Source organism: Glycine soja, chromosome 13 (assembly GCF_004193775.1).
Source record: "Glycine soja cultivar W05 chromosome 13, ASM419377v2, whole genome shotgun sequence".
Lineage (NCBI taxonomy): Eukaryota > Viridiplantae > Streptophyta > Magnoliopsida > Fabales > Fabaceae > Glycine > Glycine soja.
In genome coordinates, this window is record NC_041014.1 from 28,308,319 (window position 1) to 28,323,126 (window position 14,808).

The 14,808-nt window shown below is 28.5% G+C and overlaps 1 protein-coding gene across 2 annotated transcripts; it reads left to right on the plus strand.

Moving 5' to 3' along the window:
* The first annotated feature begins 11,700 nt into the window (after nt 1–11,700).
* LOC114381269 (peptidyl-prolyl cis-trans isomerase FKBP20-1-like) lies at nt 11,701–14,560 on the plus strand. 2 transcript variants are annotated; one of them, XM_028340490.1, is made up of 6 exons: nt 11,701–11,852; nt 13,072–13,190; nt 13,401–13,534; nt 13,619–13,698; nt 13,931–14,023; nt 14,130–14,560. In XM_028340490.1, the coding sequence occupies exons 2-6, from the start codon at nt 13,082–13,084 to the stop codon at nt 14,278–14,280; spliced, it is 567 nt and encodes a 188-aa protein (XP_028196291.1). In that variant the 5' UTR covers nt 11,701–11,852; nt 13,072–13,081; the 3' UTR covers nt 14,281–14,560. The 2 variants fall into 2 exon arrangements, with proteins under 2 accessions (XP_028196291.1, XP_028196290.1); XM_028340489.1 differs by lacking the exon at nt 11,701–11,852 and adding an exon at nt 12,105–12,160.
* The last annotated feature ends 248 nt before the right edge of the window (nt 14,561–14,808 follow it).

Below are 14,808 nucleotides of genomic sequence, written 5' to 3' on the forward strand. Positions count from 1 at the left end.
TTTATTTTTATTTTTCTTATCTCAAATGAAATTTATTTTGACCATGCTTTTGGTTATGGGCTAAATTTCTGTTTCTGGGAGTTGTTGTTGGTTTTTGGGATTGAAGAAGAAGTGATGGATGTTTGAGATCTAAAATCTGAGAGATTCCATTCAACCATTGCAGAGTGATGAGGTGAGGTGAGGTGTAAGCTAGGCTCTGTGTAGATCTAATGTGGGCTTAGGCTGACGCAACACATAGTTTCTTTAATCATTTTTATCCAATTTCTTATTAAGCCAAAACGGCTTCATCGGAGTGAGTTGAAAACTATTTGTGTGCCTTCTAGATTAAAATATCTTTATTGAAAATTAGGTTCCCGGAGTGATTAAGTTATTATAAATCATCTAATATATTAAGATAATTTAACTTAGGTGATCGAATAAAACGCGAGTGTATTATAAATTTTTAGATTTATCTTTAATTTTTAAAGATAAAAAAATCATCTAATATTAATCTTTGATTTTACTTTTAATTTTATTTATAATTTAATAGTAAAATGAATAGGTGTGGTCGAGTGAGAGAGAGAGAGATGAACATCTTTGGAACGACCAAAGGGGCAAGCAACAAAGATGCCGTTCCCTCGGTCAAAGGTGTGCACTAACTTTGGTGCTAAATATTATTATTATGGTGTTTACGAGACAAACCAAAAGCAGTTTTTTTCAAGCCTTTTATTACATTGAGATCTTTTGGGTTTAAACCAGTACTAGTACTATAGATTTTCTGAGTCGATCAAAGTAGATATTTCTCATTTTAAATAATAAAATATTAGTATAAAGTAATTTACTTTTTGTAACCAAATCAATATTTAGTTTAATGAAAAACAAACTTTCTTGTCATCTTAGTTGAGTAAAACCCTGCAGCCAAAAGAGAAACAAGAGTGAGCCTTCCGTTCATTCCTTCAAATCAAAAACACGAACTATATGAATTTTTTCTTTTATTTTTTTTTTGTTACAAGAATTTTTTATTTTATAAAACTTTATCTTAGTCTTTAATTTTATAAAAAGTTAATTACTTTAATCCTTTCATATAAAACGTCAACAAAAATAAAACAAAAAATTTAAATAAATGGTTTTTATAAAGTGAAAACTAAAATAAATATTTTACAAAATTAAGTCCGACAATTTAAGAGATTAGAATAGAAATTTATTCGAGAAACAAGCATTAATATATCATTTTATATAGAAATTATCAACGGTTCTTTTTTAAATACAAAACGTTAGTGGTGGCACAATAGTTTATTTTGGACAAACTCCCAAGGCAATCTTTTTTATTCTTAGTGTAATGACGAAATTGTCCTGCGACAACACGAGGGAACACAAACACAAACAATTTATTTACGATGCAATTCAGGGGTACTATCGTCCATGGGATAATTTATTTACGGCTGGGTTTGCAGTTTGCTGTTGTTTACACAGTGGGAGTGAAGTTGCAGAACTGCTACCACGGACCTGACCCTGTGTGAAAAAACAAAAGAAAAAACGTTAAATAAATAATATTCCTTTTCATAGTATTTATGATCGCGTAAAATATTATTTAAGAAAGTGGAATTGCCGTTGGGAATTATAGCTAGAATAAGTAATTTTTTGAAGAAGAAAATAACAATTTACTTGGTGACTTAATAGTAAAAAATATATATATATATATATATATATATAATATCTATGAACCGATAATTATACTTTTATTTAATCATAAAATATTATTTAAATTATTTTTAAATAATTATTTTAAAAATTAATGAATTTATTATACATAATAATAGAGATTGTAAAACATTTTACCGTTAGTATACAATGTATTTCTAAAAAAAAAATAGTGTATGAAAAGTAGAAAAAAATTAAACAAGCAATTTCTTAGAATAATAATATTATTTTTATGATGACTTTGGGAATGGGAGGCTGGCACGGATGCTGACAATGGCATCACTGGCGAGAGAGCAACACATGGACTCTCATTCACTCAGACACGTCCACCTAAAATTAAATGCATAAAACAAATACTACTATAATGAATTAATAATAAAACCCTGTTTAGGGTGATTTTATAAATTAGTTTTGAATTGTCGTTTTTTAATAAGGTCACGAGAAAAAAATATTAGAGTTACAAATAGGGAAAATATATATATATATTCCGTGAATCCGTGACTGTCTATTTTCTAACTCATGTCAAGGTTGCTTCAAAAAGAAAAACAACTTATGTCAGGGTTAAAATAATTTTATTTATTAAATGCGTTATGTCAAATAAATTAAAAAAAATAATTAAGAAGGTTCAGTTTTAGGTTAATTATAAAAGGCATTTAAGTTATATAAATTGCCTAAATTAAGTAAATATAAATAATACAATAATATTATAATATATATATATATATATATATATATATATATATATAATGTTGTTAAAGTTGACTTAGTGATTGAAAAAAAAATAAAGACAGAAGAGAGGGACAAAAGAGTGCAAGTTCAAATCTTCTTATTTATATTTGTAATAAAATTAACAAGTTAAAATTTATCAATAAAAAAATATATTATTATATATTATGTTGTTATTATTACTAAATTTTTTTTTTCGTTCAAACCATGCTTTCAGAGTTTCACTTGTCATTTTTTGCACAATCAGGGCTGGAAAAAAAAACTGGTGAAATTTGAAATTTTACATATAGTTTTTTTACCTTCACTGTTCAACTTCTAGCGGAAATGTTACTTTTCTTTCCTTTTTTTTTTCCCCTTTTTATCGTAAATTCAATCGAACATTATGTTTATTCAGGTAAAAAGAACTAAAGCTTTTTAAACTTAATAATAATTTGATTTTAGGAGTCATGGCTATAAAAAATTAAAAGTTGTTATGTTTTACGAAATACTTCTCGTAACCAACACACGAACCTTTGGTTTTTGTTAAATCAAAATTTATATACTTTTTAAATTTTTAAACAATATTTGTTTTAAAAAATATTATTGGTCACGTTAGTGTTTCGTACTAGCTAACAATGCTCATAAAAAAAACAACGTTGAATTGAGTTTTTGCTTTTAGCACTTAATTATAATAACTCTGGAAGATTGACTTCTGATTTGTTGGTGAGAAAATATTTTAAAAAATTATTCAAAAGAACAAAAAAAACGAGAGGAGTTTTTTAGCAGTGGTTAGTAGGTTATATAATTAAACATACCAAAATACCAAGTCCTCTTCACAATTTTTCAATTGATTGTATATTGCAAATCGAAGTATTCAAAATTATCCACGAAGTATTTCTTTAAGTGAATAAAAAATTAAATTGGAAGTTCAGAATTTGTGTTTGAACATTTCCTCTCACCGGTGCAAACAAAATAAAACCACGTACAAATCATTGTTAGGTAAGAGAAATATTGAAATGTGATAATCTAAAATATATTATCTTTAGAAAGATGATACTTTCTTTTTCGTGTTAGTTTGATACTACGAATTATAATGATTTATTTTTCTTGTAGTGGTGTCAATTACTCAATTTTATAGGGTTTTATATCTCATCAAGGGCTATGGTAATTTGGATAATTGCAGTTGCTTTCCCTAATTTCCTTTGTTCATGCCACTTTTTTTTATTTATTTTTAAAATTTTGGGTAGTCTCTATCCATGATAACGGTCAAGCTTATATAGGTTTTCTAGTCAAAGGGAAGATTTTGCTTTTTCCTCCATTGATACAATTTGTGTGCAATCAAAGAAACATCACTCTCAGAATCTTAAGATTAAGTTGGGATGTTAATAATTGGGATTTGGTTCGGCGTGCAAGACGAAAACCCAATACAAGGAAATGATGGGAAAGGAAGAAAAGGAAAACGGTTCCATGCTTGAAGGGCCCAAAATCCAATAGATTATCAAGAAAAAGTGAAAACATAATCCTCCCATATCCTATGGTAAAAGGATTTCTAAAATCTCCATTGATGCTTAGATTTGATTTGGAGCACTAATTATCATTGACTTCTGCTGTTTATCTTTTGGCGCTGCTCCTCAGACACTCACTAATCTTTGACAAGTATAAAAATTATACAAAGTAGTAAATATAAATACACAAGAAGAAGGAAAAGGTTAATGATCGTATAGTTTTAAGAAAAATTAAAGGATATACTGTTTTGGTTATTGAACTAAAAGAATATTTCGTCATTTCCAATCATATATGTCTTTCTTACGAGTTGTTTTTCTCCTCTGCAAAGTGCAAATAAAGCACGTATTATGGTATTGTCTTGTAACTTCATTAGTTTCGTAATTAGGTGAAACCATACATGGCATGATGGATGAGCGTCCAATGAATAAGAACATAAAGCTGGTGACGCATGAAATTGTTGTTCCCTTGTTATTGTATCCTCTTCCCCCCTTTTTTTTAACTCTTCCTAATCTAATTATGGCCTTTTGATCAACGTGCTAGAGAACAGAGAGATTTTATCCAATCCATGATATGATCTAAGTATATATATATATATATATATATATATATATTAACTTGATCTGTAATCTATATTAAGGCAAAGAAAGCAATTGGCCTCTATCATTATCTTTTGTCCCCGCTTTGAACTATCTTTGTCTAGTTTGTTATTATATATCCAACAGCATATAGCCATCTAAATTATGGAATTTCATGAACTCCTTTTCCATAATTATTGAACAGTCATACTCTTTTCTCTCTGCCTCTCACCACACACATTTTTTTTTTTCATATTGAACTGCTGTAATTATCAATCAATAATTGTTTTTCCTATTTGTGATCCCACTTTACAAAGACTTTCCTTTTTCTATAAATTTGTAGAATAGCTTTTTCACTTTTCACAAACTCGTATGTTCTTCAAAAGCTAGCACTTCTTAAAGTAAATTGAATAATATTAAGTGTGATTCTAAATTATTTTACACAAATTAAAAAAAAATATTAAATAAATAAAAGAATATGATAATTTTACAAAACTAACCTTAATATTAATATTACATTTGGAAAATTAAAGAAATCTTTAATAACAGTATTAATAAAAAAATAATTAATATTACATTGAAAAACTAACATAAAAATTATTTTAAGACAAATTTTTTTTAAAATACAATTCTTATTTTGGGACAAAGCAAGTAATATTTTATAGCATAAAAATATAATTTTTACCAACAGGATTAAATCTAAAAAAACAAAAGGAGACAATATTTTATAATATAGTGAATCAATGTTCGAATTTTAATTGCTAGAGACAGTCACATAACATTAAGACAACTTGAACATAAATAATCATGCTCAATTAGTGCATTAATCAAGTATAATTCTTTTTTTACTGTATTAATCAACTGGGCATCCTAATGTTCTTCAATACAAATTTTAAGAATGTAGTTTTACTAAACATTTTTAAAAAATGTTATTAATAGTCTCAAACAACTCAATGATGTCTGTGGAGGACATACGTGGTATCCAAAGTATAGTAAAGAGTAGAGACTATGCTCTCCTAGCAACATACTATTACTATTTTGTATACAAAGCTCCAATCCAATAAATCATTGAATATAATCCTTTTAAGAACGTGTGTACAAATATTAAATTTAAAAAGTGACGGGTTGCAACCCAAGAGAGAAAAGTTAAGCAAAAAAAGCCCAAAGGAAAGGGCCACGGTTGAGGTTGAGGACAATATTACCAAATATAATCACACATAGTTGTGGTGGGCTCATATACATGAGAGCATTCGATAAAATCCAAGAAAAGGTGGGACCAAAAGCAAAGAAAGTGTAGAAGCAAGGGAAACCCGTGGGTAAAGGAAAGAACTGGGTGGGCCCAGTTGCTAGCCGAGAGAAGGGCTTGCCACGTGTTGCTTTCTAATTGGAGGGTGACATTTTACCGTCACGGAAACAGCAAGAAATTGACCGTGCTGTTAAACACGAAAACGTTGTCAGTGTCAGGCAGAGACACTCAGACATAGGAAGCTGCTTGCTGTTGCTGACCTACTCTCTGTCCTTTTGTTTTTTACAATTATCATTCTAATTAAAATATTAATATTACTCCAATACCATGTTAGTAATTAGTAATTTGTTATAAAATACTATATAATAATAAGTAATCTTCATACATACAAACAATAAAAAAAAAAGTTGATCCAAAATAAACTCATATTTCTCGGAATATGAGTTCAATTTTCACCGTTGATATAAAAAATTTATTAATGAATAATTTATGAAATTTTTTATATTTACTCTTTGAAACTTGAGAATCATTTCTTAAAATTAGTTTTTAATTGAGTTTTATGGATAATAAAAATTTAAAAACATAAATTTAAAAATGAGACCTTACTTTTAGATTTTTTTGAAAAAATTAGTTATTGACAAATTTTTACTTATAAGTTATAACATAATAAAAAAAACATAAATATTTTCATCATTAGATATTTAACATTATCCAAAATTAATTACACCTAAAAACAAGAAATGTTAAAAGGCTTTTCTTTCAAATTTTGTTCATCTAACCTCACAATTTGTATAAGGATAACTTTCTTTGAGCTTTATTCTTTTCCTAGTTATATAGCTGTAAATCAAAATAAATAAGATTTAATGACTGTTGCCGACCTCCAATATTCACCGCAACGTTTTCTCGTCCACGTCAGCAAAAACTTTGCTTCATAATATCTTCACGTGTTTTATTATACTCCACAGTCACATCATCCAAATCACTCAACAACCAACAACGTTGTGTGACTTGCATCAAAATTTCCTTTGTTTTTCTTTTGTTTTGTCAAATTCTTTCAACCTTCTGTTATCTTGTAATTTTGTGAATATGTTGTTAGTAGGCAAACTTTTTATACTCAACTCTAATCTATATCTCAAAAGATTCTTTTAAATCATTTTGATATTGAAATTTTTTGAAAGTTTATTGAGAAATTTGCACAGACAACTTTCTAGACACTATCATATCATTGTGATATTTTTTGAAATTCTAATTTGTGAAATGTGTCCTATATATATTATAGTTTTATAAAGAATTAGTTGGAAAAAAAAGTAGCAATACTTATAATTATAATTATTTATAATTTGATACATCTTATACTATTTTTTTTTTAATTTCAATAGAATCTATAAAGCGAGCTTCACTTGTAATGAAAGTTATCAATACTCGGCTTTGTAACAAATTTACTAACTATCCATTAATGTTCAATTGATTGATTTCTTTTTTTTGGAAGCCATGGCCATGTTCAATTGATTGATACAAGATAACTTATACACGAATTTGTAGTACATTGAAAATTAATTAAACCCCAGAAATACGCGTCTACAAGTTACCTTCACAGGTTATGTCTTTTCATGAGTCTGAATGAATCAGAGGAGGTGTGTTGAGTATAAATAAACCAAGTAACTCAGTAAGAGTTAGAGAAAGACAAGCTTGGTAATTTTAATAAGATAAACTTTCCATGATGGCCATTAGTTTAGTGGTAGAGGCAGTAGAAGGTTGAACTTTGTTATATATATATATATATATATATATATATATATATATATTACTGGTTGAACTCTGTTTAACTTTGACAAAATTTAATAGTTGCACTTACAAAAATCATTACTCACGTTTTTGCCAAATGGAAAAACATAAGTGAAAAGGTAAATAGAATGCAGAATGTTTAGCAGACCATATATTGATAAGTCTGATAATGAAAGGAAATGAACTGTTGAGAGCAATATTAGTGCAGTCCATGTGACCACTGACCAACAAGCCAATTCCTAAAAATATGCACATGATTTCCAAGTTCCTCTTATAATTAATTTTCTCATGGACGTGGGATGCAGAAATGTAAACACATTCTTTTAAAAACATTTTTTAAACATGCATATATATTTTCTATAGTTGACCGGAATTAACATAAATTTTATTAAAAATAAATTAGATTTATTAAATAGGAGTGATAGCAATATTATTTAATAAATTTTATATAATTCATTCAAGAATATAAAATACTACTATTTAAAATGTTAAAAAAAATTCATTAACATTCCTCACATTGATCTGTCAAAAAAAAACATTCCTCATATTAATGAGAAAGTTACAATCTGCTAGTGAGCTAGAATGCTTGACAAAAGCTACAAAAGGCTCACCTTCGAGCAAGTGTTTCAAACTTCAGAGTAACCAAAGCTTGAAATTGTGTTTCTTAAATAATAAACTCCACTTATTATATATATATATATATATATATATATAATAAAAAAAATCATGGCTCATAAAGTGAGAGAAACATAAATGAAACTTACTTAGGCAAATTGCTCTTAAAAAAGAGTACATATTTCTATATTTTGAACAATGATGCGTATTTTCTTCTTAAAAACGCATCATTTTATTTAAGCATATTTCCTTCTTATTTCCAATGTTTCTTTTTTTATAATAATTAAATAAAATGATGTTTTTTTTAAGCATATTTCCTTCTTAAAAAAAAGTGTATTTCCAATATTTCCTTTTTTATAGCAATTAAATAAAATGACATTTTTTTAAGAGTATTTCCTTCTTAAAAAAATATATTTTCAATGTTTCCTTTTTTATAGCAATTAAATAAAATGACATTTTTTTAAGCGTATTTCCTCCTTAAAAAAAGCGTTTTTCCAATGTTTCCTTTTTATAGCAATTAAATCAAATAACGTTTTTTTAGCGTATTTCCTTCTTAAAAAAAGCATATTTTTAATGTTTCCTTTTTTATAACAATTAAATAAAATGACATTTTTTTAAGCGTATTTCTTTCTTATAAAAAATCGTATTTTCAACATATCTCTTCTGCACACAAGTCTGCGTCTTTTTCACGTCAAAGCCAAATCGCCAGATCTAGTGACGACATAGACATGCCAAATCGCCAAAAGGAATGGCGAGTCCCCTCCCACCTGCATCTCGCCATTCATGCTGGCGATATGCATGTCTGGTGACATTTTTCACGTACAAAACAGTCCCCATTAAAAAATCTTTACAAACAACCCCATTCCAGAAAATAGTTTGTAAAAAGATCCCAATGGAACAATTTCCCACTTACTTCTTGCATGTCTAAGCAAGCCATCTTCTTTTGATAATTATTTTTATTTATTTAAAAGGTATTAAATTATAAGTGGGCTTTCAGTTCTTTTGACTTGGGCTTAACATTCGTTACATATATGATATATGTTAACATATATTCAACAAAAATATTTGGGGGATGTTGACATATGAATAAATAGTATTCATCGATTAGTATCAATTAGAGCCACATATAAATGTATCTCTCTTTTAGGGAAAACAATCAAATAAATGAAATCAGATTTTTAACTTATTATTCTCTTTAGCTTTTATTTATAGTTTTAGTGGTATTTTCTTAGGAGTAGTGATAGAGTAATTTATATCAATCTATCACTCTCACTCAACGAGTTTTTTTCCAAAACAGAGGTCAAATTCTATTGATGAACTATCCTAATCCATCGTTTAACTAGATTTTGTCTTGATGATCTAAGAAAAGAATCAACATGAAATTGGAATTTTCATGTCTTCAGATGCTTACATGGCTTATGCTGCAAAAGTTACTGAATAGTGAAACCATATTAAATTGATCACACGCCCGAATATTTTCAAAGTTTAATGGTTATCCCCGTCATTCCAGTGAGTTATAATGGTTGCAAGAATTATGTCTTTCATAACAAATAAATTTTCAATGTCTAGATGCATCATTTTTCATGATCACAGTTTCTCTTCCAAATCCCAATTCACTTGAAATTTTATACACCTCTCCTCATCCATCATATTCTTCACCTCCTTTACCTTACCTGTAATCAAAACCAAATTTCTTGCCTCTGTAGGTCATACTAGACCATCTAACTACCTTAAAAACTACACTTCGTATAGTCTATAATGTCTCTTTTAACACTCACTTTTGTGTATTATATATTCTGTAGATTTTTTATTATTAATTTTAATATTGAGAAATGTAGACAAAATATTAAAATATTGATTCACATTGTGATCGGGATTTAATGTTCTACTTAATCATAAATTTTAATAATTATTTTGGGTCAAAGCCCAAATAACTTTAATTCTTCTTTAGTTTTCATCCTTAAAAAAAGTTACTATATATTATCTTTAACATTAATTTTAAGGTAGATAGATAAATATTTATTTTTATATATAAAAAAGTACCATATGTTTAGAGACATAAACGAGTCAGTCGAGTACCTAAATTTTTTCGTGGCTTGTGAGCAAGATAAGTTCCTCAAACTTGACTCTTTTACCTAAACAAGCTTAATTGATAACTTGAATTTGGCTTGTTTAAAAATAAAAGTAAATCTTGAACTTAACTTGTTTAACTCATTTATATTCAAATTTTAGTTATATTATTGATATTGGTTTATATTAATATTTTTTATTCATATATTTTTTTTATACTTCCTTGTATTTACTTGTAAAAATACTTACTTCCTTTTAATATTATTTTATCTTTAAATTTTAACACTAAAAAAATCTATAAATAGAAAATAAAAATATCTTTTATAAAAACTTGTCCTTAGAAAGATTATACAGAAGTGTTGTTATCTAATAGTTCTATCTATGATGTAAGTTTAATTTTTCTATGAAATATATATTTGTGTGTAGCAAATAAAAATATTTTCTGTAAAAAAAAGTCACCAATACAATACTAAAGTGTTTTCATATAAATGATAATATTTAGACTATACAAAATTAATTGAAAAGTTAACTAGAAATTGAAAATTTAGTTGGTAATTAAAAGTTAAAAGACCAACTTATTAGATTAAAAATGTTCAATAAAATTAGCAGTGAAGTGGTCGAAAAGTGTAAAATAATAAAATCATGATTTATTTAAAAAAATTAACAATAAAAATGAATAAATATATCAAGATTAAAAGTGGGAGAAAATATAAAAAAGTTATGTTTTAAGAAACATTACTTAAAAAATAATGAAAACTATTAAAATAACTTATTTACCAAACAATTAAATGAATTTTTCAACTAATTAAAAAATAATTAAAATACCTTAATAAACATGACCATAAATAATTTTAATTTTTTTAATGATATTTGTGTTTGTCCACATGTGTGCATATGTGTAAGGTGAACCTTAACCATCAATTATTATCAAGCTTATTTCTAAAAAAAATCATCAAGTAGAATTTAAGTTTGATTTATTTAATTAATCATGCTTAATCAAAAGTTTTACTTTGTTTGTTTAAGTAACAAATAATTTTGATTAAACATTTAATAAATTAAGTATGAATAATTCACAAATAACTCAATTTATTTACATTTTTATATAGGTTGACATCTTAATCTTTATTAAATAAATAAATAGCAAAAGAGTATTCCATGATAGTACGGAAAAACAATAATAATTTCATATGATAAAAACTAAAATGAAAAATAAAATAAAATAAATCAAAATTCAGTAATTTTACACTGATAAAAGTATATATTTAACTCAAAAATTTTATAATTAACTTTTTTTCCATAGTTGAAATTGAAATTTCTAAAACCTAAATCAAACGGACAGTAGAGAGTAGAGTGTAGGGTATATTCCTTGGGATGGTGAGGATCTGTTCATTTATTACAACTTGTACGCAATATTTACTTCCCCACGCTCCTCTTCGTCACATATAAAACACGCGCATGGTAATTTGACAAACACCCTATATCACGCGCTAGGTGTGCGCGTGGGAGAGTGTTGTCCTGTGGCGTTTATTCTGAAAACCTCTGACGCAGATGAGTTTCTTCAATCGCATGGCCAACCCAAATTCGGGGCTTTCATCAATTACACCCTTCATTCGCTTCATTCCACCCTTCACCTGAAAAAAAAAAAAAAAACAAACAAACAAACAAAAAGGGTTAGTCTCAATTATCAAAATTCCATTCTTTCGTTGCTTCTGATTCATTTTTGTGTAATTTTTATTTTTCACAACTGTAATATGCTACTGATATTTGAATTATCGAATCTTTTTAAGTGTGTGAATGATGGGTCTTGTAAAAAATAAGCAAAAGTTTGCAGATTTGAAGGTTCTGGAAAACTCGAGAACTTAAAGTTATTATTTTGTGGAGAATTGGACTCTTGTTTTTCGTTGCATTGTTTTGGGCATAGATTGCCAAAGGATGTGATGGAATCTGAATTGCATGATGTGATGTTGGTTTGTCAAATGTACTACTCTATTATACGCAGTGTGATAAATGTTGTTGATTGTATTTCATTTCTGATTGATGTGTAGGGATTGTTGTGCTTACTGGTTTCAATTTCCGTTTTCTATTATTATTATTATTATTATTTGCAGTACTTCTGTACTGAGATGATATATTAAAATTTTAACCCTTATGGACTCTTTATCTTACCAAGGTGAAAGGAAATTTTTGGTCCTTTTCCAGCATTTTTACCCCCAATTTCACTAACCTAAGCTATAGTAAGTTTAACATCTATGTGCATGTTTGGGTGACAAAATGAAGTTTGCAAAAACATACTCACCTTTCCTTTTGCATTCAGTTATTCAGTTTGTGGTGGACCATTGAATTTGGTTTTGGAATTCGTGCGTAGCAAGTTTGGACTGGAAACCAAACATGCTCTATATCACAATGCAATGACATTCAGATAACTGGAGATGGTTATTTAATACTGTCCTTGAGCTTTGGATCTAGAATGGTTCATCTGAGCTCCACTATTTAATTTTCACAATCTTACGATGTGGCCAAATGGTGGTCAAATTTTTTATGCATGTTGTTTTGCATAGTTATGAAATTGGTTGACTTTGCTTACAATAACATTTAGACATACAGAAGATTTTGTGATTGCATAGACACCAAACACTGAGGCGACTGATAGTCCACAACAATGTTAGTTCTTAGATAGAACAATGACTGTTACGTGATCAAATACTTTAGTGACTATGGCCATTAAATTTGAATTTTTTGTTCATTCTTGTCTCTGCTGTTCAGCTTGTTTGGATTAAAATTCTATTTATTCTCAGTAGTTTGATACTTGATATAATACAACCTTGTGAGAGTAGGCAATACTTCAATTATCCATGTTTATGTTCGTTAACTTCTCTATCTTATTAACAGAGTGCAAACCATGGGCGATGCAATTGATTTGTCCGGCGACGGAGGAGTCATTAAGACCATTGTCAGAAAAAGCAAAGCCGATGCTGTTGGTCCAACAGAAAATTTTCCTCTTGTTGATGGTAAGCTCGTGCTAGTGTGGTGAATATTTTGGAACTAGTCTAGTAATGGACTAACATTGTCAGAAAACTTCTGTTGTTATTTTCTTCTAGTAAAGTGATTGTTGTCTTTTAAGGTTCTGTAGAAGTCATTCCAAATATTAATTATCTTAAGGTTTATTTGCATATGCTTGATTTTACTGATTCTTGTTTCAATATTGCTATGTTGATCAGTTCATTATGAAGGCACACTTGCTGATACTGGTGAAGTTTTTGACACTACACATGAAGATAACACCATCTTCTCTTTCGAGATTGGAAAGGGCAGTGTTATCAAGGCTTGGGAAATTGCTGTGAAAACCATGAAGGTCTAACAAAGCAAACTTTTGATGAAACTATATTTAAATAAAGGTTTTCAATTTTTTCTCATGCTTATCTGCTAATTTTGCCAGGTTGGAGAAGTTGCAAAAATAACTTGCAAGCCAGAATATGCATATGGCAGTGCAGGATCTCCTCCAGATATTCCTCCAGAGTACTATTCTCATGCCACAATTATTTGTTTGGAAACATAATTATGAAGCAAAAATGTTCAAAAATAACCTGGGATACAAATTCTACTAGTGTTCTAATTAATTATTTTCGATGATACTATCATGTCATGAAATCAGCCTTTGGCAAATGCAAGGCTACTCCCACGTGTAGTGAGAGGCTTTTATGGCATACACTAAAGACTGAAAATTTATAATTTTTCAATTTCTTTGCAGCGCACAACTTGTTTTTGAAGTTGAGCTTGTTGCTTGTCGGCCAAGGAAGGGCTCCAGTTTGGGAAGTGTTTCAGAGGAGAGGGCTAGGCTTGAGTAAGTAACACAGTTAATATTTTGCCAAATCTATGTGCTTTGGATGTCTCTTTTTTTATTGAAAAGTAATAATAATATATATAATGTCCTGTGATAAAAAAAACAGTGAGCTGAAGAAGCAGAGAGAGCTAGCTGCTGCTGCCAAAGAGGAAGAGAAGAAGAAGAGGGAAGAAGCAAAAGCAGTGGCTGCCGCACGTGTGCAAGCCAAGTTAGAAGCCAAAAAAGGTCAAGGAAAGGGTAAAGGTAAAGCAAAGTAGGAAGTTAACAAACATCTATATGAGTTTGGTATATGATGACAATCAAATAGTTATGTGTTATACACTATTCAGTATCTCACTACTTCCCCTTTGGCCCATCCAAAACCTTATATAAATGAAATGCTGCTTTGGCTAGATGCTTTTGTCTAATTATATGGACACCATATTTCGTCCCTTCTGAATATAGCTAGCTGATATATACAAGCAATTCTGTAATAATAAGCGTTGGATACGTAATAAAGTTGATGGGAATGATGAGTTCCCTATGTCAATTTCACTATGGAAGCCATGATTTAGAGTAGTTCATTTCTATAATGTGTTACGTTGTGGCTTGTGTGTTACCTTGTATTCACACATTTGAGTTTATTTTAAAAAAAATTGTAATTGTTTTTTAAGAGAACTTTTGGGGAAAAATAATTATTTCTGCTTTAAAAAGAATTTTCCGAACACGTACTCAGTCTTGATCAAATGATTCCCTCTGTTCTTAACTTTTAAAATAATTATTATGTCAATAGTAGTAAAATACTA